General features: G+C 36.3%; 1 protein-coding gene across 2 annotated transcripts; it reads left to right on the top strand.

Annotated features, from left to right (window-relative positions):
- Positions 1-869: 869 nt before the first annotated feature.
- LOC117995483 (tyrosine-protein phosphatase non-receptor type 61F-like) lies at positions 870-21,176 on the top strand. 2 transcript variants are annotated; one of them, XM_034983492.2, is made up of 9 exons: positions 870-1,231; positions 4,111-4,272; positions 4,571-4,833; positions 5,913-6,138; positions 6,809-6,958; positions 8,819-8,963; positions 11,695-11,815; positions 13,260-13,370; positions 17,156-21,176. In XM_034983492.2, exons 1-9 carry the CDS (start codon positions 1,145-1,147, stop codon positions 17,211-17,213), a joined length of 1,323 nt encoding a protein of 440 aa, XP_034839383.1. In that variant the 5' UTR covers positions 870-1,144; the 3' UTR covers positions 17,214-21,176. The 2 variants fall into 2 exon arrangements, with proteins under 2 accessions (XP_034839383.1, XP_034839382.1); XM_034983491.2 differs by having other exon boundaries at positions 13,260-21,176.
- The last annotated feature ends 2,569 nt before the right edge of the window (positions 21,177-23,745 follow it).

Here is a 23,745-nt window from a genome sequence, read left to right as displayed (position 1 = left end):
ACAGATGACAGAACCCTACTCCCATAGAGTAAAATAATACTAGAACGTGACAAAATGATTATGACAAAATCCTTATCACCGTGGCCACTTTTTTGTTTGCCAAAATGTATTTACACGTGAGCATGAGTATTTGGCAAACAACGTGAAGTGTAGAAGGAATGACATTTCACAAGTAAGAAAATCTGCTTGAGCGAGAGGGACTGAGGGGGCCACGCTAGTTGCAAATCTGGACATATCTGTGCATGGAGACATAGATTAAATACTACTTTAAGCACTTAAGAGTCTAAAGAACTCTTATCTCTAGAAAACAATGGTGACAACCATGACAACCATCCCAAGCAGTGTTTACTTTCCATCATTGTACTCTGTGGTTTCCACCATCCACTTACGATTTTGGTTGTACCCAATCTCTGCAGGATTTTACTCTAAATTACCCTAAAAAAATGTATCTCGAGTATCTGATGCCCGCGATTTCATCTGCGTGGATTTAGGTTTTTAAAAATCCGTGGGAACGTGGTGGGAAATTTTTCCGAGATAAAAAGTAGCCTTTATTACTCTCCGTCCTTTCACCTAAGTAATTCTATCTAAAACCAAGTTGATTGGTTGCTTGCTTAGTTAGGGCGTGAATAAAGGACAAACAAATAAATACACTTTCATATTCATAATATTAATATTTTAGATTTTATTTTAATTTTTTATTACCTATCTATTAGACTGTTTTTTCTTTAGCTTTAGTCTATGAATATGTTATGGTCTGTGGTCTTTAGTATGCTTTGTCTTTGACAGGCCTTAAAGGACTGTTATCCAGGGCCGTAAAATAAATTAAAAAAAAAAAAATTGTCTTTGACCCACTGACCGCTTCTCTGAAACTGAATTTGTGAGAAAGTGGGAACTTCTGTGAATTTTCTGGGCTGTGAATGGTGAATCCATTCCGACGAGAGCCTTTTAATTTCCTTCCGCGATAAGTTCATGTGTTTTGTAAATGTTATGGTTCCAAGCAAATAAAGATTCTATTGAATACAAATTCATGCTTTAATTAAATTCTGTTCGAAACTAGATCTGTATCCGCGAGTTTTGCGGCATCCGGCTGCTGGTCCCCAGTATCACTTTGTTAAATGCAACTTTGAAATGATATAGTTGAGCTATGAACGACGACAAAATGAATTCAAATAACATCGAAGCAGAATATATGGACATAGCGGTCAGAAATGCGTGGCCTATAATCTACCAGGTAAGTTTTGTGTATTATGATTAATGACGCGTTTGTTAACGTTGTGTATGCCACGCAAAAGTAACTCGGCTTACAATGAGAATTGAGAACCAGTAAATATACTTAATGTTTGCCTGTTTTTATCTTTATATTTAAGTCTATGATGATATGCATGAATACTGAAAAAATGCGTTGAAGTGATAGGTACTACGCCAATATAAAATAAAGTAAAATATGACAAAGTTGAATTTGTTTACCATTACTTAATAGACTCATAAAATTGTTTCCTCTATAAAATATTTCCTGCAGAGAAGCTGACATAATTTTTAGTATTGTCAATTTAAATTTACACTACACTAAGCAGTGTTAGACATTGATCAAACTTATGAGTTATTTGGAGTTAAGTGTACACCCTTATAAAAAATTACACAGCCTAAAAAGAATCTTCATACAGTGGGTCAGTGGAAACTTCTAGAGAGAGCAATCCTGCGGGATCACGGGGGATGGGGGAGGGATTAAACTGACTGAAGAAGTCAGCAGAATAATCTTTTATTATTTACTTAGCAGTGGATCATTTGTGCAGGTGTGTAGGGGTTACAAACATAAAGCCAGCTTGTTTGTAAACAATAAGAGAGTTGTCTCACTGTATGTATTTAGCCTGTGCAAATAGAAAGCCTTGTGAAGACAGTTCATACAACTCAACAGACACAGTAGCCTGCTTAAGCATATTCAGCGCCAGGATGCGAAAGTCAGCCTGTAAAATCTAGGTACCAAAAACTTAGAAAGCACAAGCGAAGCAAGCGCAATTTTTTTTTAAATATTGCTCAAGAGAAGTTTATACTTGTGTCATTTCGGCACCCCCAAAATCAAAACTAGGCACACAGAAAATGATCAAGTGCGAGCGAAGCGAGCGCGAAGTTTTTGCAATATTGCCCATGAGAGGCACATATTTTTTTCCTTTTCGGCATTCAGAAAATCAAATCTAGGTAGGTATTCGCAATTTTATTTGCAACTAACTATAGGTAATTTTTTTTCGGCCTCTGGTCCTCGAGAGTTATTGTACCTATCAAAATTTATGCCGGTCACCTTGCACCCCATAGGAACCCTTGAACCTCCAAGTAAAGCCTAGTTAAGACTACATTACTATTTTAGAAGAGTTGTGAGTAATTTACTAAATGTGTCTGAACATCAAATTTTATACTATTATACTATTTTTTTCGGGCAAGCAGCATCTCCCACTACGCGTCACTGCGCACTGATTCACTGGCTAAACAAGAACCTTTTGTTTTAGTAGAGTAGCAAGTTTCGCACGTAACTACTAAACTACTCTACTCAAATAAAATTTGAATGATTTTAGTCAAGAAGTTGGTGTTTTAGCTACTAAAGTACTTGCTACTTGACTAAAATATTAAAGTAGTTCGAACTAGCCTTAAGACACTACTTCAGACTTATTTAAAAGTAGCTGCATAAAAAAAACGGGAAACCGTCCGTAATTCTAATAATAAAATGATCAAAGTCGTCGCTCAGGTATCCCCTGACAATGTGTTCTATAAACACTGGCTAAGGGTACACCAGATCCCGAACGCAAAATGACTATTCATTTTTTTCAAATGATTTTAACTAAATATTTTTATACGCATTTTAATTTTTAATTTTAACATGTTTTTATATGGGTCCCAAACCTGAAATAAAATGATTTTATTTTATTTTATTTTATTTATTTTTTAAAAATCTGTAGTTGCCCAAATGTACAACAAAACAATATTATGCCCAACTGAGTTGAGCTCTTGTAATCTATACTAATACTAGCTTATGCTCGCGACTTCGTCCACGTGGACTACACAAATATCAAACCCTTAGTTCACCCCCTTGGGGGTTAAATTTTTAAAAATTTAGTTATAAAAGCTATCTGCATGCCAAATTTCAGCCCGATCCGACCAGTCGTTTGAGCTGTGCGTTGATAGATCAGTCAATCAGTCAATCCCCTTTCTATATATTTAGATTATAAAGAGGTAAAGTATGTAAGTTTGTTTGTAGGAAGTAATCTCTGGAACTACTAAGCCGATTTTGAAAATTCTTTCACCAGTAAAAAGCTACATTATCCCAGATTTACATAGGTTATATCTTATTTTCAAAAAATTAGGGAACCTACGAAAATTGTAATAAGCTACCCGTGCGAAGCCTAGGCGGGTTGCTAGTCTGCAGTATTTTTAGAAGTAAACAATATATTATTTAAATTTACAATACTTCATTTTAAGATAAGTATGAAAAATGGTTCCATAAAATATAACTACCCAATATTTTCTAAGAGAAACAACTGGATAAATTAATACAAAAGTGTAACACTTGAAGAAAAACTAGAAAAAAAATTATTTCCTTCATTATGTGATTATTAAGAATTGTCTAAAATAATGAGATATGATAATGTGAAATTCAGTCCTTTCTAATAAATTAAAATACTAACAGCAGCACTCAGAGTCGCTTAATCGTTACTTTAAGCATTTTTATCCATACTAATTAATGTAACAATTAAGTGTGTGCGAGTGCGGCTGTCAATCAATTAATTATTAAAATAAAATAAAGTATCACAACTCACTTCATTTTCTTATTACAGGGACTCTTTATAAAGTCGTTCATTTAATGAAAATTCTTATAATAATGTAGATATTATTTTAATATGGGACATTGATACAATACCTATTGTGTCATTTCGGCCCCCCATCAAATAAATATAAAATATGCAGAAAATATAATTTTAATTTTCTTTAATATTTTTCCATCCTGAATTTTGAAAGTAGTAAACTTAAATGCATGAAGTGGGCATAGACTTTCTTTTGCTGCATTATGCTATGTTAACTACATAGCATGGTTTAAGATTTAAATTGGATTAATTGTTTCAGAAAATTGGGAGAGAATGTCAGTCTTACACATACACATGCTTAGAGGCAAAAAAACCTAAAAATAAGCCCTTAAATCGGTACAGAGATGTGAACCCATATGATCACAGCCGGGTTATCTTGAAGCGATGTGAAGTAGATTACATCAATGCTAATCTAGTAAAGGTAAGATTCCAAATATTTATCACAGAACTAACTACCAGCTATAGCTCCTCAATAGCTCCACAAGGGGTGAACTGAAAGAATTAAAGTTTTTTGGTACTGCCACATGAGATACACATAGAACACTGGGATCACTCAATTCGGTGTAATGAGTAGTTTGGGAGTTAGGATAGAACATGAAATATACATTACCACCCAAATATGGAGTACTCAATTCGCTGGATTTACCATAAATATACAAGCAAGGTGAGAATATAGCCCGTCTTGACTAACATTTAACAAATGCTTTTTTTATTACCAGATGGACAGAGCAAATCGGAAATACATTCTTACACAAGGGCCACTCGCATTCACTGTTGGCCATTTTTGGCTGATGGTCTGGGAACAAAATTGCCGTGCAATACTAATGCTCAACAAGATAATCGAGAAGAATGAAAAGAAATGTCACTGGTATTGGCCGCACGGCATTGGAGAAGAGGAAAAGTTTATTCTTAGCGATGTCAAATTGACCGTAGAGCAAATTAGCGAAGAGGACTGCAGCTACTACACTACACGAGTTTTTAGGTGAGTAAGAGATTCATATATTTTAATACTTAATTATTATTGATTGATTTTGGTGTTTAAAAGTTCCTGTGGCAACAATTTGATTTACCAGGATAAAAGTATCCTATTTTAGATCTCTAGGATGCAAGCTATCTCTGTGCCAAAAATTGATTCAGTTTTTGATAACAGACGTGAAATATACGTTGTAATCAACCTATACATGTACGCACGCCACAAGCTTGCGCTGGCTGAATCTAACTCCTAGTGGGAGGTCTTCCAAGTTTCAATGTTGCGATTTCCAGTCTAGTAATGACCTATAAATGAACGGAATAGTGTAGACACCGTCCATCTACTCCAGCAGGAATTAAATCTACACAAAAATTATATATATTTGAACATAGTTCGTTTATCGTTGGTGATGAATAAAATGATCGAGCAAAGAGTTATCCAGATTCATCCAGATTTGTCACACACCACCAGTCGTCGCATTGGACAGCAAATTATCCGTATAAGTCCCGCAAATTGCTAATGCGCGTGGTCGCCATTTTAGAAGACTATTAGACTAGACTAGACTGAAGTTTCAAGCTGGTGGTATATTTTTATCACGGCTGTCGTCAAAATGACGTCATTTCGATGTTAAATTGAGACATGGTTCCAGCGCAATAGCAATTTGCGGGACTTATAACAGTGTCGTCTCAAGCTGGTTTTCTTGTTTTATTTTATGCTAGCTGATGCCCGCGACTTCGTACGCGTGGATTTAGGTTTTTAAAAATCCTGTGGGAACTCTTAAATTTACTGGGATAAAAAGTAGCCGATGTCCTTCCCCGGGTTGCAAGCTACCTCTGTACCATATTTCGTCAAAATCGGTTGAACGTTTGAGCCATGAAAAGCTAGCAGACAGACAGACAGACAGACACACTTTCGCATTTATATATATATATATATATATATATATATATATAATAGTATGGATTTGATACGTCAATGCATTACTATGAAGCTGTCGTGAAAATTCTTGAACAATTTAATAGCGCTGAGGCTAAAAAATAATCTAATAGCTAAAAAACGCCAGCCTAATGGACTCCTGATATTCTTTTTAGGATCTTCGACATGGAGAGTTGTGAAAGTCGCGAAGTGGTACAGTTCCATTACACGACGTGGCCTGACTTCGGCGTGCCCTCGTCGCCAGTGGCATTTCTTGAGTTTCTGAAGAAGGTGCGCTCCTCGGGCGCGCTCGACCCCGACGTTGGCCCTGCGGTGGTGCACTGCAGCGCGGGAATCGGCCGGTCGGGAACATTCTGCTTGGTCGACTCGTGTCTCGTTATTGTGAGTGTTTTCAGATTTCTTTGTAACCGAGAAGAAGGGTTTTAATTCGAAGCATATTTCTTTGGCAAATTCATAACGCCATCAAACCTGAACCGATTTCAATAATTGTTTTTTTCATCTGAAAGAATGTACCTACCATCAGGTTTGTCCCATTATATTTGGTGAAGATCTGATGAACATCTTTGGAATACACAATTCCGGTAAATAGAAGACCATGTATTGAATAAGTATAACATTTAGTTCATACTTATATATGTTACCGTCAATCTCTATAGTCTGGCATTATATAGAATACCTAGGCCTTCTATAGAATACAAAAAATACTCTGACAAAGTATAGAATATTTTTACTTCATACTTTGCCTAGGCATTCTATACAAATCTCAAATAGCAATAAAAAAGGTATGAAATTAGAATTTTTATAAAGTCTAAATGTCTAATTTTCTGTACTGGTCAACTCCACTCGAGCACTCCCGAATTCTAGCTCTCTTTCTCATTTTAGTTTTTAATAAAAAATTAATTGCTGTTTACATAATAATAAACGTTAGGTCAAGTTATAGAAATAACTTAGTGGCAATAACTGAGTAGGTAATTTGTTTTAAATCATGCCTACTTTATGGTAAGAAGTTCAGTGTTATGACAAGCTATTCATTAGTTTATTTGTTTTTCAGATCGAAAAGGAAGGTTTGGAGAGTGTGAACATTCAGCAAATTCTGTTGGAAATGCGCAAGGATCGTATGGGCTTAATACAAACTCCGGACCAACTGCGATTTTCATATCAAGCTATTATCGAAGGGTACAAGAGATTCGATCCAAATTTCGTAAGTACATAAAAGTTGTAGCACATATAAAGAACATCGGCGTGGGATTACCTGAATGTTTTAGGAAGCGTCTAGAAATGTGACCTATGCAAAACTTAGTAATTTAATTGGTTAGTTTTTATACAAAATTAGTTTTGTAAGACTTTATCGTAGATTAAATTATTAAATTAATAAATGATTATTTGATTAAATAATCATATCCGGTGTTGGTTATAATGACAAAACATTACCAGAGTTGCCACTCTAGAAAAAGTTACCTTTAAAATAGGTATTTCGTTATTATTAAGTAATAAATAAAACTGTTTATAAATCAATGCTTACAAACTATATTTATTATTGTGCTAACTATTACCCGCAGCTTCGCCCCCACGTGGCTCAAGGAAAGAATAATTATTGAGGGTTTGTTACAACAATTTTTGATGTAATAGTTGGTTTGTAATGGTTGGTTAATGGGAACAGTTTATTTGTCTGCGCTTAAACTTGCTTTACGGCTCTAGTGTAACTATAATCATGCAAAAAATTGGTGATTATGTTTAAGTAATGGACCCCCTGTGGTATTAATATTTTTTCCTACATAGACGCATTCAAGGTAAAATTTCGTTTGAAGCTCGCCTTTGTTCTTTATATACAACTTGCTGATGCCCGCGACTTTGTCAGCGTGGATTTACATTTTTCAAAATCCCGCGAAAACTCTTTAATTTTCCGGGATAAAAGTAGCCTATGTGTTAATCCAAGGTATAATCTATCTCCATTCCAAATTTCAAGCAAATCCGTCCAGTAAGTAGTTTTGCGTGATTGAGTAACAAACATCCAAACATCCACACTTTCACATTTATAATATTACTAGCTGCCCCGGCGAACTTCGTACCGCCTAACAGTCGATTCTTTTTCTGGCAATTTTTTAAATTTTTCTCCGGAAGAACCATCGCCGTACTTCAAGGAATATTATGAAAAAAGAATTAGCGAAATCGGTGCAGCTATTCTCAAGATTTGCGATCAGCAACACATTTTGCGATTTGTTTTTATATATAGAGATTAGGATTTAGGTTTGTTAATCAGGTTCAAATTATCTATGAAATAAATGTGGATACTTACTCATTTTTTGTTTCATAGATACTACTTAACATTATCTATAAATGCGAAAGTGTGTCTAGCTTTTCACAGCCTATCAGGTTAACCGATTTTGACGAATTTTGGTACTGAGATAGTTTGTATCTGAAGTAGCCACGTTTTTATCTTTTCAAATTTTATATAATTGGGTATTCACAATCTGTAACAATTCTACTTTCTCAGCTTTATTAATAAAGAGCCAAATTCCACATTGGCATCATCGCTCAATGAGATTTACAATTATTTATTGATCCACTATGAGCCCCATCGCGATTAACAGATGTTGGTTATATATATGCCTCACTTGCTCGCTATATATAGTACACCTAGAGCGTGAACTTATGCGATATAGTTCTAACTTTCATCATCATCATCATCATCATGATCAACCCATCGCCGGCTCACTACAGAGAACGGGTCTCCCTCAGTGAGAAAGGTTTTGGCCATAGTCTACCACGCGGGCTAAGTGCGGAATGGCAGACTTCACACATTATGGAGAACTCTCAGGCATGCAGGTTTCCTCACGATGTTTTCCTTCACCGTTAAAGTTAGAGGTGCTCACTGCTCGGGCTCGAACCCCCGACCTCCGATTGGAAGGCGGACGTCCTAACCAGTAGGCTACTACAGCGTAACTTTATGAACTTGTTATTAGCTTAGGCTTAACATACGTTTATCGTCTCGGTATGGTATGGTATCGAGTTGAAACCAATAAAAATTATATTTAGTGGATTGGACTTGTGATTTCCACAGAAGGAGGATCCAAAAATGGATGAGAGTATATACTCTGCGGTCGCCGAAGAAGAGGACGCCCCGCCGCCTCCTCCGCCACGCGCCGAAAGTCTCACCAGGGCCCCGGCAAGGCCTCTCCCCAATATACCGACCAGTGCCTCACTTGGTAAGTTACATACCACACATGCTCACTCCCGCTCAAAAAAATGCAGAAAAATGAAAATGAAAATGAAAATCTTTTTTATTCGTATAAACTTTTACAAGTGCTTACGAATAGTCGGATGCATCTACCACTGGTTCGGAATGCCTTTCCTGCCGAGAAGAACCAGCAAGAAACTCGGCGGTTGCTCTTTTCAAATATTTGATATAGGTACAAGATTATGCCATGTATAAAATTGTATTTGCAGTCTTGTGCGTTGCTGGAACGAGCTGCAGGTCAAATCCACGCTCTTTTATCATTTAGATAATCTTCAATTGTGTAATATGCTTTTTTCAGCAGCATATTTTTAATAGATTTTTTAAACTTGTGCAAAGGTAAGTCCAAAATAGTTTGCGGGATTTTATTATAAAAGGTAATACCCATACCCACAAATGACTTTTGGACTTTCCTGAGGCGGAAGGCAGGAGCTGCAAGTTTGTCTCTGTTTCTAGTTAGCCTATTGTGTAGATCACCAATTTTCTTGTAACTAAGAATATTTTGTCTTACAAAAATTATGTTATTATAAATATATTGAGAGGCTACAGTAAGGATATCTATTTCCTTAAATTTCTCTCGAAGGGAATCGCGTGGTCTTAAGTTATAAATTGCGCGTATTGCCCTTTTTTGTAATACAAAAATTCTCCCAATATCTGCCGCTTTACCCCATATTAAGATTCCATAAGACATAATACTATGGAAGTAAGCAAAATATACTATCTTTGCGGTTTCCACGTCAGTTAACTGCCGAATCTATCTAACAGCGTAAGCGGCAGAGCTTAATTTGCTAGCAAGAGTTGATATATGGGTGCCCCATTGAAGCTTCGCATCTAAGGTTATCCCCAAAAATGTTGTAGTCTCTTCTATTTTCAATGTATCGTTATTTATCATTAAATTAATGTTACTTGTGTTCTTGGTATTAGGCAGTGCGAATTCAACACACTTAGTTTTTTTTGCATTTAAAAGTAAATTATTTACGGTAAACCAGTGAGTTACCTGAGATATGGCACTACTTACATCGTCAAAATTGTCTTTATTTCTATCAACTTTAAAAATCAAAGACGTATCATCAGCAAATAGTACAATATCGCAAGTATTTTGGACAAAATATGGTAAATCGTTTATGTATACCAAGAACATGAAAGGACCTAGAATAGAGCCTTGAGGAACACCCATTAGTGAGGCTGATCCGGATGACTTTACATCGTTAACACACACTGTTTGAATACGATTACCAAGATAAGACGCAATGAGACCAAGCGCAGTGTCTTTGATTCCGTAGTGGCTCAATTTAACCAGGAGAGTCTCGTGCTCAACGCAATCAAATGCCTTGGATAAGTCACAAAAAATACCAATGGCATTCTGTGAGCCTTCCCATGCACTGAATATATGCTTTAACAGCATTGCGGCCGCGTCGGTTGTTGATCGACCTTTAGTGAAACCATACTGCTCAGAATGGAGTAGCTTATTTAGATTAAAATGCCGAAGCAGTTGAGCATGATTTTCTTAAATATCTTGCTCAGTGTTGGAAAAATTGAAATTGGCCTGTAATTATTTGAGTCACTTCTGCAACCAGATTTAAAAAGAGGTATCAATTTACTACATTTCATGAGGTCTGGAAAGGATCCTGAATCCACAGATTCATTAAAAATTATGGCTAGATATGGCGCAATAATATCGATAATATTGCTGATTATTTTTACTGATAACCCCCATAGATCTCCTGTTTTTTTGCTTTGTAAAGATTTGAACACTTTAATAATGTCATGTGGAGTAACGTATTCAAACCTAAACAAGACACCGCACTCAGCAACATTGGCCCTGAGTAGATCATAGGCTTCTGTTGGCGAGGAACTAAGGGAACTAGTACTGGTGACTGGAATATTCCGGAAAAAATTCTCAAATGTATTTGCAGAGACACACACCACTACCCACGAAATACGCCAAAATTAATTCACGGTGTTTTTGCATTTTGCAGGTTCTGTTCTCCAAAGAACTCTGTGATATTTATATTTCAGGGTCCTTGAATATTGTGTTATTGACAATTATCAATTATAATTAAATTTTCTATCTATATTAAATTAATTATTGATTTTAGTCACTGCCCTCATCATGAACCGACGCAGAAGTCGGCAAATTATGATTGTTTTTTTTTTTTTTTCCACACAAAAAGAAAAAAACACTTACAATATTGGTTTCTTCACATTGCACAGCACTGCACATTCCTATGTAGTTAATACTTAGTCTAATATTCTAGGTAGGTATGTGTAACTATTATGAACAAATGTAGGTAGGTAGTTTTAAAATAAAATATGTCCGCGTATACAAGCTTCAATTTCTGCATACGAGTTGGACCTCGCCACGCCAAAATGCACCATGCCACACAGCATTGATATCGATAAAATGACTTGACGGTATATACCGATACCTCTACATAAAGCGGAATTACCGTTCGAGGTTGTAATTTCTGCGTCAACCTCGAACTCGAGCCTTACGAGTACGTGCACTTAAGCGCGGGCACTCGTTCAGGACATGCTCACACACACAACTGTTTGCCCGGTGTCTGAGGAGCAGCGGTGTCTTAATGCGGTGGAGATAATGCGCTGTGACACTTGAGTTTTCCAGTACGATACGCCGGACCATCTCTATAGTACAGTATGCCTGGCAGATATCAGGTAAAAACAATTCGGTCATTTTGCAGGTAACCTGAACTACAACTCGGAGAGCTCGAGTTCCGACGAGGAGCCACCCGTGCGGGAGTGTCCATCCCCGACCCCTTCCGCCGACGACGAGGATGACGAACCTGCCTCTCCCAATGAGAGGTACGTAAGAAATAACACCAGAGTTGCAAAACATTTGCTTGAAATTTGTAGAGTGACTTGAGCTCAAGCTTGGCCACCTAAAAAGACTGAATGTGGATATAAACTAGGATCTATAAAGCGTAATTTGCTTTTGTTCAGACATTACTTGGAGTTAAAAGGCGACTGATTTACGGCAGAGACCTACTTCGGTCTTGTTTTTAACTCTTAAGACAGTCAAAAAGTGTACAATATTATCAAATTACAGATCTAAAGAGAACACTTTGACTTTGGACTTTGGACTCAGACTTAAGGCGGATTTATGTAGAAATATAAAGCATGTCTCGTTTTAATTTAGTTTGTATTTGCAAATTAATTGTCTCTGAACAAATAGTTAGTATTTTATTACGATTACTACTACGATTACTAGTTACCAAGTGGGATACTTGTGCATTCTGAAACAGATTTTTATTTATTTTTATGCATAATAGTTTTTGATTTATCATGCAAAATGTCGAAAAAATAGGACTGTAGTGCGGAACCATTAGTGCGCGAGTCTGACTCGCACTTGGCCGATTTTTAACGGCGATGTCACCCGGTAAGTGATGATGCATTCTAAGATAGTAGTGGGTTAATTTGGAAGGGGTATGGCAGTTTTTGTTAAACCCATACCCCCTATCGGTTTCTATACAGCATCGTACCGGAACGCAAAGTCGTTTATCGGCATGGTTTTGCCGGTAGGGTGGTAGCTAGCCACAGTTGAGCCTTCCACCAGATTGGCCCTGCCGGGAATCGAATCTGAACATCGCTCACCACTGCGCTAATGAGGTCGTTGAAATTTTAATTTAATAGGTAGCGTAGTCAGGGTTCCGAACTCGAACCCTCGAAGGGGACCCTTACTAAGCGTCCGCTGTCCGTGCATTCGTCCGTCTGTTTCTCTGTCAGTGGGCTGTATCTCATGAACCGTAATTGGTAGAGAGTACCTGACGTAAGCTGTGGTAGCCCAGTGGTTAGGACGTCCGCCTTCCAATCGGAGGTTGGGGGTTCGATCCCGGGCACGCACCTCTAACTTTTTGGAGTTATGTGCGTTTTTAAGTAATTAAAATATCACTTGCTTTGACGGTGAAGGAAAACATCGTGAGGAAACCTGCATGCCTGAGAGTTCTCCATAAAGTTCTCAAAGGTGTGTGAAGTCTGCCAATCCGCACTTGGCCAGCGTGGTTGACTATGGCCAAAACCCTTCTCACTCTGAGAGGAGACCCGTGCTCTGTAGTGAGCCGGCGATTGGTTGATCATGATGATGATGATTTCTATTGCTGCTATAACAAGAAATAATTAAAATTTCAAAATGGCCGCCATGCAAATAAAAAATAATGAATAGTGTTATTTCATGTACTGGTACGTAACCCTTCGTGTGCAAGTCCGAGTCGCACTTGATTTATTTGTTGAAATAAGTGGTCGCTTGCAGCGCCGAGAGCGCGGGCGCGCTGCGACGGCGCCGCACGCGCGAGCTCGCCGACCGCATCTCCGTGATGAAGAAGCGCGGCCGCGACGCCGAGCGGTGGCGCGCGCTCAAGAGGTCTCTATACAAGCCACTCACCATCACATTCGGATTCATACTAGCCGGCATTGTCATCTACACATACGTCAAACATTAACCCGACGCTCTATACTTCCCCAATGTATACGTAGATGTATCGTCCGTCGACCGTCGTCCGTCGTCCGTCGCCCGTCGCCCGTCGCTAATCTGTACAGTGAACGACGGCGGGAACTGCAGTCTGTAATGGACACTTTAGTAACTATGTTATCACATATGTATATTCAGGTGAAATAGGTTTTATACAAAATCAACTCACGATGTTAAACGAAGTCTTTATTATTTTCTTGATTTTTAAATTTTTGATAATAGATTTCCAGAACTGTCTTTTGAACAGGAGGTCGATTGCGTTAACATGACAGCTGCAGTGATCGGAATCACCTCTGATTGGCTGATAGGCCCTCCCATGCATTGCATGAAATGCATTGTTGCAGCAAGAATACCATAAATTGAAGCAATTACAACAATTGAGATTGTTCCACTGATTGATGCAGCTTTGCCGCAATCGACCAGCAGGAATCTCTGTGGCAGCTAGCATTACCATAAAAGATACTTCGTTTATGATGGTATTGACACATTTTTTTAAAGTACCTATAATAACAAGAATAGTAGCTGTTAGTAGAAAGACCTCGGTTTAATTAGATAAGGATTTCTAAGAACAAAAAATCATATGTTTCATGGTACGGGTAGCTGCCATACAGATAGATACCTGATTAAAACTCACCTTGTATATATTACTTATTATGAATCAAATAAAGACGTTTTCGCATGCTTCCAATCATGAACAAATTTAGTTTAATAAGGTCGTTAGAAAGATCTAAATCTACGTAGTAATCATTCCTACCTTGATTTTGTTAAAATCACTGTATAAGTAAAAGTATATTTTAAAAATCTCATTTATTGTGGCAATATAAAGATGCCACATCAGGTTACACGACATAAAAGTTTTCAATAGAGTAACTAAATTACACTTATAATTTAATCTTACAAATACACAGTAGTGATCGCTGTCCGGATGTGTCCATCGTTTGGTGAATTAAAATGTCAATTACTGTCCTCATGCCATAAACCTAATGTTAGTGCGGCTATAGTGTTAAAGCCAATGCATACGTTCCAATTGCATTTGAATATATAATTTACGGTACCAGTGAAATTATATTTATATATAAATAAAACAATATAAAACATCAAAATTCAATCATAATAATTTGTTACGATCATCGTTAACAATGCCTAAGAATAATTTATTTCATAATAATCTATCAGACATTTTGGTTTTCTAGTTTCTTTATAGTTAATTAATATTTTGAAATTATATCTAAATGCCTTTAGTTCAATAAATATTTAAACATAATCAATTTTGGGCATTTTATATTACTTTGTTTATTTTTATTTATTACAGTTTTTTTTCGTTCTGTACATTGAATTGATTAATATATTGTGTACCTTATGTTGTGATGGACTTGTGATGAAAATGAAGATTTTGATATGATGTCGTGAATTATGAGCTTACTATTTAATTATTTTGTTTCCAGTTCATTAGAAATAAAATTTCTATAAATGTGATTTTCTATGGGAAATGTATACACTCCTTTCGTATTTTTATATCTTATCGAATCCATAAAAATACTAAATATACCAATAGTGATCGCTAAAGACTAACCCTCTAACAAATAAACCTGGAATAGCGGTGGAATAGTTATACTCTGTTTTGTCTTTTTCCTTCAAATGTCAAATTACTGATGACAGAGAAAGACAAAATAGAGTATAACTATTCCACCGCTATTCCAGGTTTATTTGTTAGAGGGTAAACATATTTTATTAGATAAATTAATAGTCACTGTACTGACCCCAACATCAATACTATAGTGTTTTTGTGGAGGTAAATAACACAAAGATCTGGCAAATTTTATCTATTATAATATATTTCAACTTATCATTTCATTAAATCTTTTGTTGCTTATACATACCTAATACATTTTTCAACAAACGATAGCTGCAGTGAAGAAGTGTTTACTTCTGCAAGAATTTCGAAACCATATTTTGATCGTCATTTCATCAAAATAAATATATATTATAGTAGGTGTCTTAACTTATAACAATTACTACGAAAATAAAATGATTATGAATGAAGTCTTTTCAAATCACTGTTGATTTATTCAATAAAAATTACCTTGCTCTTTTATAAAATATAATTATCGAACTGAATCTGACTGTAATTTTAAATAATAATAAGATCGGCAGTGCCTTCTATTTGAAGTTCACGTATTTGATAAATAATTTTCTACGGTAAATATATAGTGTAATAAACATTGCTTAGGTACATAAAAATAACAATAGTATATTTTGAGTATGCACTCATCCCTATCATTTCAACATTCGGTACCTAACAATAAATAAATCAAAATTTAACAAGAATGTGTGTAAATGTGGTTACTTGAGCGATGAGTGTTTTCGTGACCTGTATTTAATCTTGTACAGTACGCGACAGAAAATATTGTACATCGACCTTTAGAAAGAGATAGCGGTTTGGTAAAGCATTGTATCTGTCGTTGAGACCGACAAAACGTCACATAGGTATAACTGACAGAAACAACTCTCTACAAAGCCGAAATTTCATTCTAAAAGTCGATATACAATATTTCTTACCGGCTACTGTACTAATTCTAAATCGATGGCTTTAATCAGTATATAATATTTCTGACTGACAGTCCTGACTTATTTGTTATTACAGTTTAGACTTTAAAGCATGTGCGATATACGAATTTTCATATTGTTTTTTAGCACGTTCAATCGGTATCATTTTGTGAGATAAAGGTCAATATATATATTAAATGGTTAACAATATTATTTGGTAATTTGAAGAGAAAGTAATGTACTGTTTGGTATCATGAGTCATGACTGCAACAAAGATGTATTAAAAACTCAGATTAACAACTCTTCCAACTTAAGTCTTAAAATCATATCACTTTATATTGTATAATTAAAAAATTAAATAAAAATCTTATTTATTCGAATAAACTTTTACAAGTACTTACGAATAGTCGGATGCATCTACCATACCAATCTATCTATAATTAGGGGTACGTAGAAAGCTAGAAGTAGGGTAGTTTTAAATAAACATAATAATTATATAAACGCTTCTATATACACTCTATTATAATATATACTTTTATCGGCAGTCCCCACTGACTGCCAATTTTTTAAATTTGTTTTGGTATGGAGTCAAAATTGGACGTCATATTTTTTTAATCAATTATCTTAGTGACAAACGCAAGATTGAGAGAAAACTGTCGCTGAGCGGCAAATCGATCCACGCTTTTAGTTTAGTTTCCAGAACGGCTCAAAGGAACAAACAAACATATATCACACATAATAAGTCCTTTGAGTTGCGCAGTCAGGTGAAAACGACGCAATAGCCATCTTTACATCAGATTGCTCTGCTTCTATTAGTTTCACTTTTTGCCACTGGCGATGGACTAATCTAGCAGAAAATATTATCTTCGTTATATATTTCATCCAAAAAGACTTTCAAAGATATTTCTAAATCTGTTGTCATTTTTGCTAGATTCATCTCATCACAATAATGTATCAAAGTAGTTACCGTTGTAATAAGCTCGGGTAATTTTGTTCGGCATGTTGTCCGCGGAGATACGGCGCTTCTCCAAAAGTTAAATATTGTCCCTAGCCACACGTTTTGTATTTATGAGTAAAGTAATATTAATAGCTGAGGTTGTTAAATTTGAACAGGTTTATTAATATTTCAGGTTTAAATTGGAGGAAACCCCTAAACTGAACCATGCGAAGACTGAAGAACGTAGGTAACAATTCTTAAAGAAATTTTAATATTTGTAATAATTTATGACGTCTTTTTATGTCGATTACTATCGAGCTTTTCTCAATCTCGAAATATTCTTAGACCTACGTTAAAGTTTAATTTCAATATTACTGTACAAGTGACATCTATAATAATTTATGACATATGTTATGAAAATGACTATATCTTTGTTTGTTTGTCCCTTATACCTTCCTACACTTTTGATTCGATGGCGATTAAACTTTGTAAAGTTGTTGTGTCTTTCGGGAAGGTTTCTGACGTAGTACCATCAAGATACAATAGGTGGCACGTGGATCTTACTTAGAAAGGGGCTTTGCAACGCATACCGGGCATTAGCTAGTAGTTAACTAAAATAGTTATGGGAACTTGTCAATCTTGTAGATACAAGGCAGCGCAATAGGTATAATGCTCACTAAGCAAGTCCACCAGTTTCCCTACCAACTAAACGCAATTATTTGTAATGTAACATTTGACGCATTATTTTATGATTACTTAAACATTTAGTCGGCCTACACTCACAAAACTAGATACAAAACAATGAAATAATAATTTTTGCATGACATCACTACCATCTACTTAAAAAAAAAACTTGAAAGCACGTAAATTACTTTCTCATCAAAATCTTCCGCGATGATTTTGCATCAAAATAAAACCAAAGTTAGCACGAAAATAACTTACTCAAGCGCAAAAAAATAATACTGATTATCGTTAAATCTACACAACATACATGTATATAATGTAAAATTTGGCTTTAAGGCTCAGACTTCTATAAATATGTGGCCATTTGTGTAAGCCAAAATAGACCTTGTAGCTTTGTGATGTGTAAACGACATTCAACCTAATGTCGTTTACACAATGTCGATGTTACCAACACCTTTTCCAAGATTTGTAATGTTTGGAATAATAGTTTTCATAATTTATATATTGCATACATCGATCTGTGAATGATTAGGTTCCGAAGTTTCTTGCTTAGTAATATAAGTCCGTACGGCCATACACCGACAGTTTGAAGCAGTGTCAGTTATGATGCTTCTGCACGGCAAAACACAATGCTATTTTTTTCATTGTCGTACACGCGATCGCACCGTGCGGTACGTGTATTTTGCTCAACTGCTCGAACTGCGCTTGTGTGGCAGTATTCAAACAATGTATTTTGCGAGACTACTTCCTAACAGAGAACCCTCCGTCACTCGCTCCACGCAAATGTAGTTTCATTCACATTTGAATATTTAGCAACCAAAGGTAATGACATTTTGTAGACACCTTTTAGAAACTAATATCTGTGTCTTTGTTTTACTAGGTTTCCGTAAAATGACTTGAATGACTTGTTTTAAAGTTACACAATCTTGAAGATTTGTATGTAAATCTTTAGGGCCGTGTATCTTTAAAACGAAACATTTTAAGGGAAATCTGGGAAACCCCAGACACCTATATTAATTCCTAGAACGTATGTACAAAATATTTAATTGGTTAATATTCAAATGAGAGCCAAACCACGTTTGTTTGGAGCGCAATAACCAATAAACCACTCTTAATCTTGCTGTCAACGATGGAATACTCAAATGTTTTTTCTGCTTAAGGGAGTTTTGGATTAGCGTTTTTTATCACGCTTGTTGGGGCTTACGCGCGCTTAACTTCGTGCTTCAATAAATCTATCCGTACCAATTAAATAATAAAAAATAATAAAGTACCAGCTTTTCTGGCTCAAGGAGCTAGGAGGATTTTAGAAACATGGTTTTATAAATGAAATATATAACGGTTGGTATACCTTTCAAAAAATTGAACGCGCGTACAGTCGCTCAAACAGAAGCATAATGGTACTAACGATGAAACGGATCGCGCGTTTACGAGTTTACATTTACAAGCGCGTTTAAGCTCCTACGAGATACGCGTAGTGACAAACGGTGCGTATCTACGCGCGAAAAAATCTAATCGTGTTCTAAACGCTACCTTCCCTGCTTGGATGAACCTAGTTATGATGACTACACTCAAGCATTAAGAGACGTCTCAGTATTCCGCTGTTACTCATAAATAAATAACATTTTTTTGGTTTTTTTTTTCGTTAATTTACTGTTTGAGGTCAACATTTACCTTTTGTAAGTTTATCGACAATCGTTTTGTTGAGTCGTTCCTACTTTGCGAATATTCTTTTACACCTAATAAGTATGAGCAGAGTTGAAATATAATTAGTGAGTATGAATGTAAGGTATATTGTCTAGAATATTTATTTAGGTTATACATATATAAAATGTGCACCTTTATTGGGGAAATGCGAGTCATTTATTTGTACAAAAAAATTAGTTGTGTAACATTTACTCTGGTAATTCGTATTATTATTATTTAATGAACATGAATCATTGAAGTCTTTTGAATAAAGTAATAAGTAGTAGCGCAAATACCAGGAAACAATATTATGATTATAACTTATAATACTAAGGCCATGGTATATCTCAATGGCTCTATATTTATCACTACACTATTATACCTATAGGTGGGCACATTTGAGCGTTTATTATTTCTTATAATTATATTATTATTTATAGTTTATTAATATGCAGCGTTTAGTTCAGTGTATTAATGGATTACTAGATTCATCTCAGTACATTTATATGTGCCCGATAATAATAATTGAGTTAGTTACGACTAGCATGACTACTAAAAATTTGTCTACTTTTTTCTTCATACAATCATATATTTTATTATTTCCCTTTTATAAGTAAATCTTGCCATTTACATGTATAAAAATCAGTTTTGGAATCATAACATTTCAAACGCTCCGTACACAGTCAATCCAGGTTCCGATCAGGATGCAGGTCGATTGTCAAAAAACAGATTTCGTCATAACAATCCACGATTGTACATTACAGATAAGCTCCTATATAATACCTATTTATAGCTACTTATCGCTATCCCACACGTCTTACAAATTAGAGCGCGAGTTCGGACTACATGCGGTCCGACCTCTCACTCCAGTTGTCCATGTTTATTCAATCCGTGAATATTTTTCGTACACAATCAATCTGGATCGTGATTTTTGATGTTGATCGCGGATCCTAATCTGGATTAACTGTACGACGTAAATGACAATAAATATCGTATAGTATTTACCTCAATAAAGATGCGCAAACATGTGATGCACGTTGGATAAGCCGTCTGGAATTCAATCAAGGTCAGATCTAGCGTCCTGTCATATTGTTTTTTTTATTGATGTCACAGTATATGCCGAACGCGGAGATAAAATATGGCGGAAACTGAATAACGTATTGCTAGATATTCCCCAATACGATTCTCAAGTTCTGGTTAAATGTATGTACGTTCATAAATCATAATAATTCATGACTATAGTATAAAGTAGTCAAAATTTTAAATGTAAAATTATGTTAATTATATTTGGTGTAAATCTACTTGAAACTGAAAAATAATAAAATTTGTGCAATATTTTTTATATACAAATTTAATAAAATGGTACCTAATTTTGGATTTGGTAGTTAATACTAGCGGTCAGCACAAGTCCTTAAAATATTTGTTTGTTTGCGTCTCGTAGACTCGTAGAAGCGTGCAATAAATTGCGATAGATCCAAGGCATAATATATAGTTTAGTTAGCGTAGCGGCCAGTGATTACGTACCAAGCTGTCGCGTTTCACTCTTAAAATATGTTAAGAGATAGGTACATATCATCATATTAGCCAAACTTTAAGGTTGAACGAGTATCTGGGGCAGTGTGCACAAAAAGCTAGCTATCCTTTATCTGATACTAAATAATTTCAAGTTCAAGAAATATTTTGTATCTTAATAAAATGAAAGACTATAAGATATTTGGTCTCTTAAGAAAAACTGTAAAAGTAAGTTGCGCTAAAACAGTCAAAGAAAACCGACAGATGGAATAACTACTTTGTTTAAATTTAGTTACTAATTGAATATGAAAAATAAATTGTAACCTAATAAGTAAGACTTGAGTATTATTTAACAACTTTTGTTTCTTATAAAATGTCATTATGTGTTATGTAATGTCATAATATATGTCGGTCAAAAGCAGTAATGGAACACGCTGTTTTGAGTAATTGATTTTAGACTGCTTAGTAAGAGTAAAGCTTAATATGAGTAATGGCCTGAGAGCCAGCGCCTGCCAGACCTTCATTATTTTATAAAAGCTGAAAGTTTCTCTGTGTATTGTCCCCAACACTGGGAGGAACGTTTGTTTGGATCATGGTGGCTTTGGGAGATAACAGGTAATAAAGATAAAGTTGAAATATGTTTAAATTATTTAAAAACATTTCAACATGATCCTAAGGCCTCGTTTACGGAGACGCGGGGCGTCGCGCGTTGCGATGGGCGGCGCGGCCCGCACTGAATTTAAACATATGGCGTTGTATGAGTGCGTTTACGGAGAAGCAATTTTATATGCGTTTGTTTGAGATGGAGCGTTTTTTTTCGGCCGAGCCCGCGGATCGCCATCGACGCGTCCTACGCGGCGTTCATCGTGGCGGCGCACGCGGCGGCAATTCTAGATGAACCGGTGCCCGAAGCGGAATCTTCTGATTTTGAAATCGCATAACGCAGACGAACCCGCCGCGTGCAATGCCGCGGGCACAGCGGCGGGCACCGCCACTCTTCCCGCCTCGCATCTCTATGAACAACATCGTATATTGCCATATGTTTGTGATTACGCGTGCGATGCTAAGGGCCGCTTCACGCGCCGCCTCACCGTAAACAAAAAACTTACGACGCGCCGCGAGACGCCACGCCACGCGCGACGCCCCGCGTCTCCGTAAACGAGGCCTAAGAAATGCGATGACAGCTGTAGATGTAGGTGGTGGAACGTGTATGCGGTTCTCTTGGCGTGGTAAAGTTGCTCTCATCTCTAACATCACAGCCATTTCTGATCGGTCGATCGATCGATCTGTATCGACCAGTAGAACTTGGCAATCGGACCACGGGCAATAAGCGCAGAAAAGTCAGTAAAATATGTTGGCAAATATTGCCAATAGGTGGCTGACATTGTTATTATTATTATTAGTATTGAGTAGTATTGCGATCCTCCGTTTTAAAGATCTATAAATTCTTAAGTAAGGGTGAATTGGAAGAGATGGATCATTTTAGTGATTTTACTTAGAACTAAACCAATTTTTAAAACAAAATTCAAGGAGAAATGTTAAAGACGGCAGCGCTTAAAGCATAGAGTTATAATCTAAGGTTTACCTAAAGCCATCGGCTTAGATGACGTCTTATCCTTCAGCAACTCGTCAGCAATTTTTCCGTCAATTAAGATGACTTTTATGAAATCACATCCATAAGTACGATGACTTTCATGGAATCACCTCCATAAGTAAGCTGTGATAGCACAGTAGTTAGGACGTCCGCCTTCTAATCGGAGGGTGGGGGTTCGGTCCCGGGCACGCACCATTTACTTTTCGGAGTTATGTACGTTTTAGTTAATTAAATATCACTTGCTTTACCGGTGAAGGAAAACATCGGGAGGAAACCTGCATGCCTGAGGGTTCTCCATAATGTCCTCAAAGGTGTGTGAAGTCTACCAATCCGCACATGGCCAGCTTGGTAGACTATGGCCAAAAACCCTTCTCACTCTGAGGAGACCCGTGCTCTGTAGTGGGCCAGCGATGGGTTGATCATGATAAAGTACGCTGTAGTCTTTTCTACGCGGATGCAGAAATTTCACTTCAAAAATTAAAAACATATTTTATTTTGATAATTAAGTAATTTATTGAAAACATCCATAAAGTCAGGAAGACATTTAGAGCTCTTCATAAAAACAAAAATATTTTCATCGAGATTAATGATGATTTGAATGGCACTAAATTGAATTAAATATAATTGGCTAATAGAGAGAGAGCCAGTGCATGCCAGACCTTCCTTATTTTATAAAAGCTGAAACTTTCTCTGCGTATTGTCCTCAACACTGGGAGGAACGTTTGTTTGGATCATGGTGGCTTTGGGAGATAACAGATAATAAAGGTGTAAAAAATCTTACGTCAAAGTATAAAGTCTAATTTTTTTTATTTTCTTCGGAGTAGTCTTAGAAATCACGCCATGCATTGCCAGACACATAGTGTCCTGAGAAAACGTTAATAATTTATTGAAATTTAAAGGTGTCTGGCAGGGGGCTGGCACCGTACAAAGTGTCTGGCAATGCATGACGTGGTTTCTAAGACTACTCCGAAGAAAATATAAAAAATTAGACTTTATACTTTGACGTAAGATATTTTACACCTTTATTACAGTACGCGGCCGAAAGTAATGTGAAAAAAAAATATATTTATTTATACATGACGTTTTGTCGGACTCAACGACAGGGACAACGCTCTACAAATCTGCATCTCTTTCAAAAGGTCGATGTACATTTTTTTCGGCCGCGTACTGTATCTGTTATCACCCTAAGTCACCATGATCCAAACAAACGTTCCTCCCAGTGTTGGGGACAATACGCAGAAACTTTTAGCTTTTATAAAATAAGGTAGGTCTGGCATGCGCTGGCTGTTAGGCTATAACTATTTACTAGG

The sequence above is a fragment of the Maniola hyperantus genome, chromosome Z, assembly GCF_902806685.2.
Source record: "Maniola hyperantus chromosome Z, iAphHyp1.2, whole genome shotgun sequence".
NCBI lineage: Eukaryota > Metazoa > Arthropoda > Insecta > Lepidoptera > Nymphalidae > Maniola > Maniola hyperantus.
The sequence above is the reverse complement of the archived record's forward strand: the minus strand, read 5'-3'. Positions and strand labels throughout refer to the sequence as shown.

Excerpts from the sequence above, each read along its gene's own strand:
- LOC117995483 (XM_034983491.2), top strand. The coding sequence starts at position 1,145 with ATGAACGACGACAAAATGAATTCAAATAACATCGAAGCAGAATATATG. Across the intron at positions 1,232-4,110 it reads CGTGGCCTATAATCTACCAG|AAAATTGGGAGAGAATGTCA; the intron begins GTAAGTTTTGTG and ends TAATTGTTTCAG. Across the intron at positions 6,139-6,808 it reads TCGACTCGTGTCTCGTTATT|ATCGAAAAGGAAGGTTTGGA; the intron begins GTGAGTGTTTTC and ends TTTGTTTTTCAG.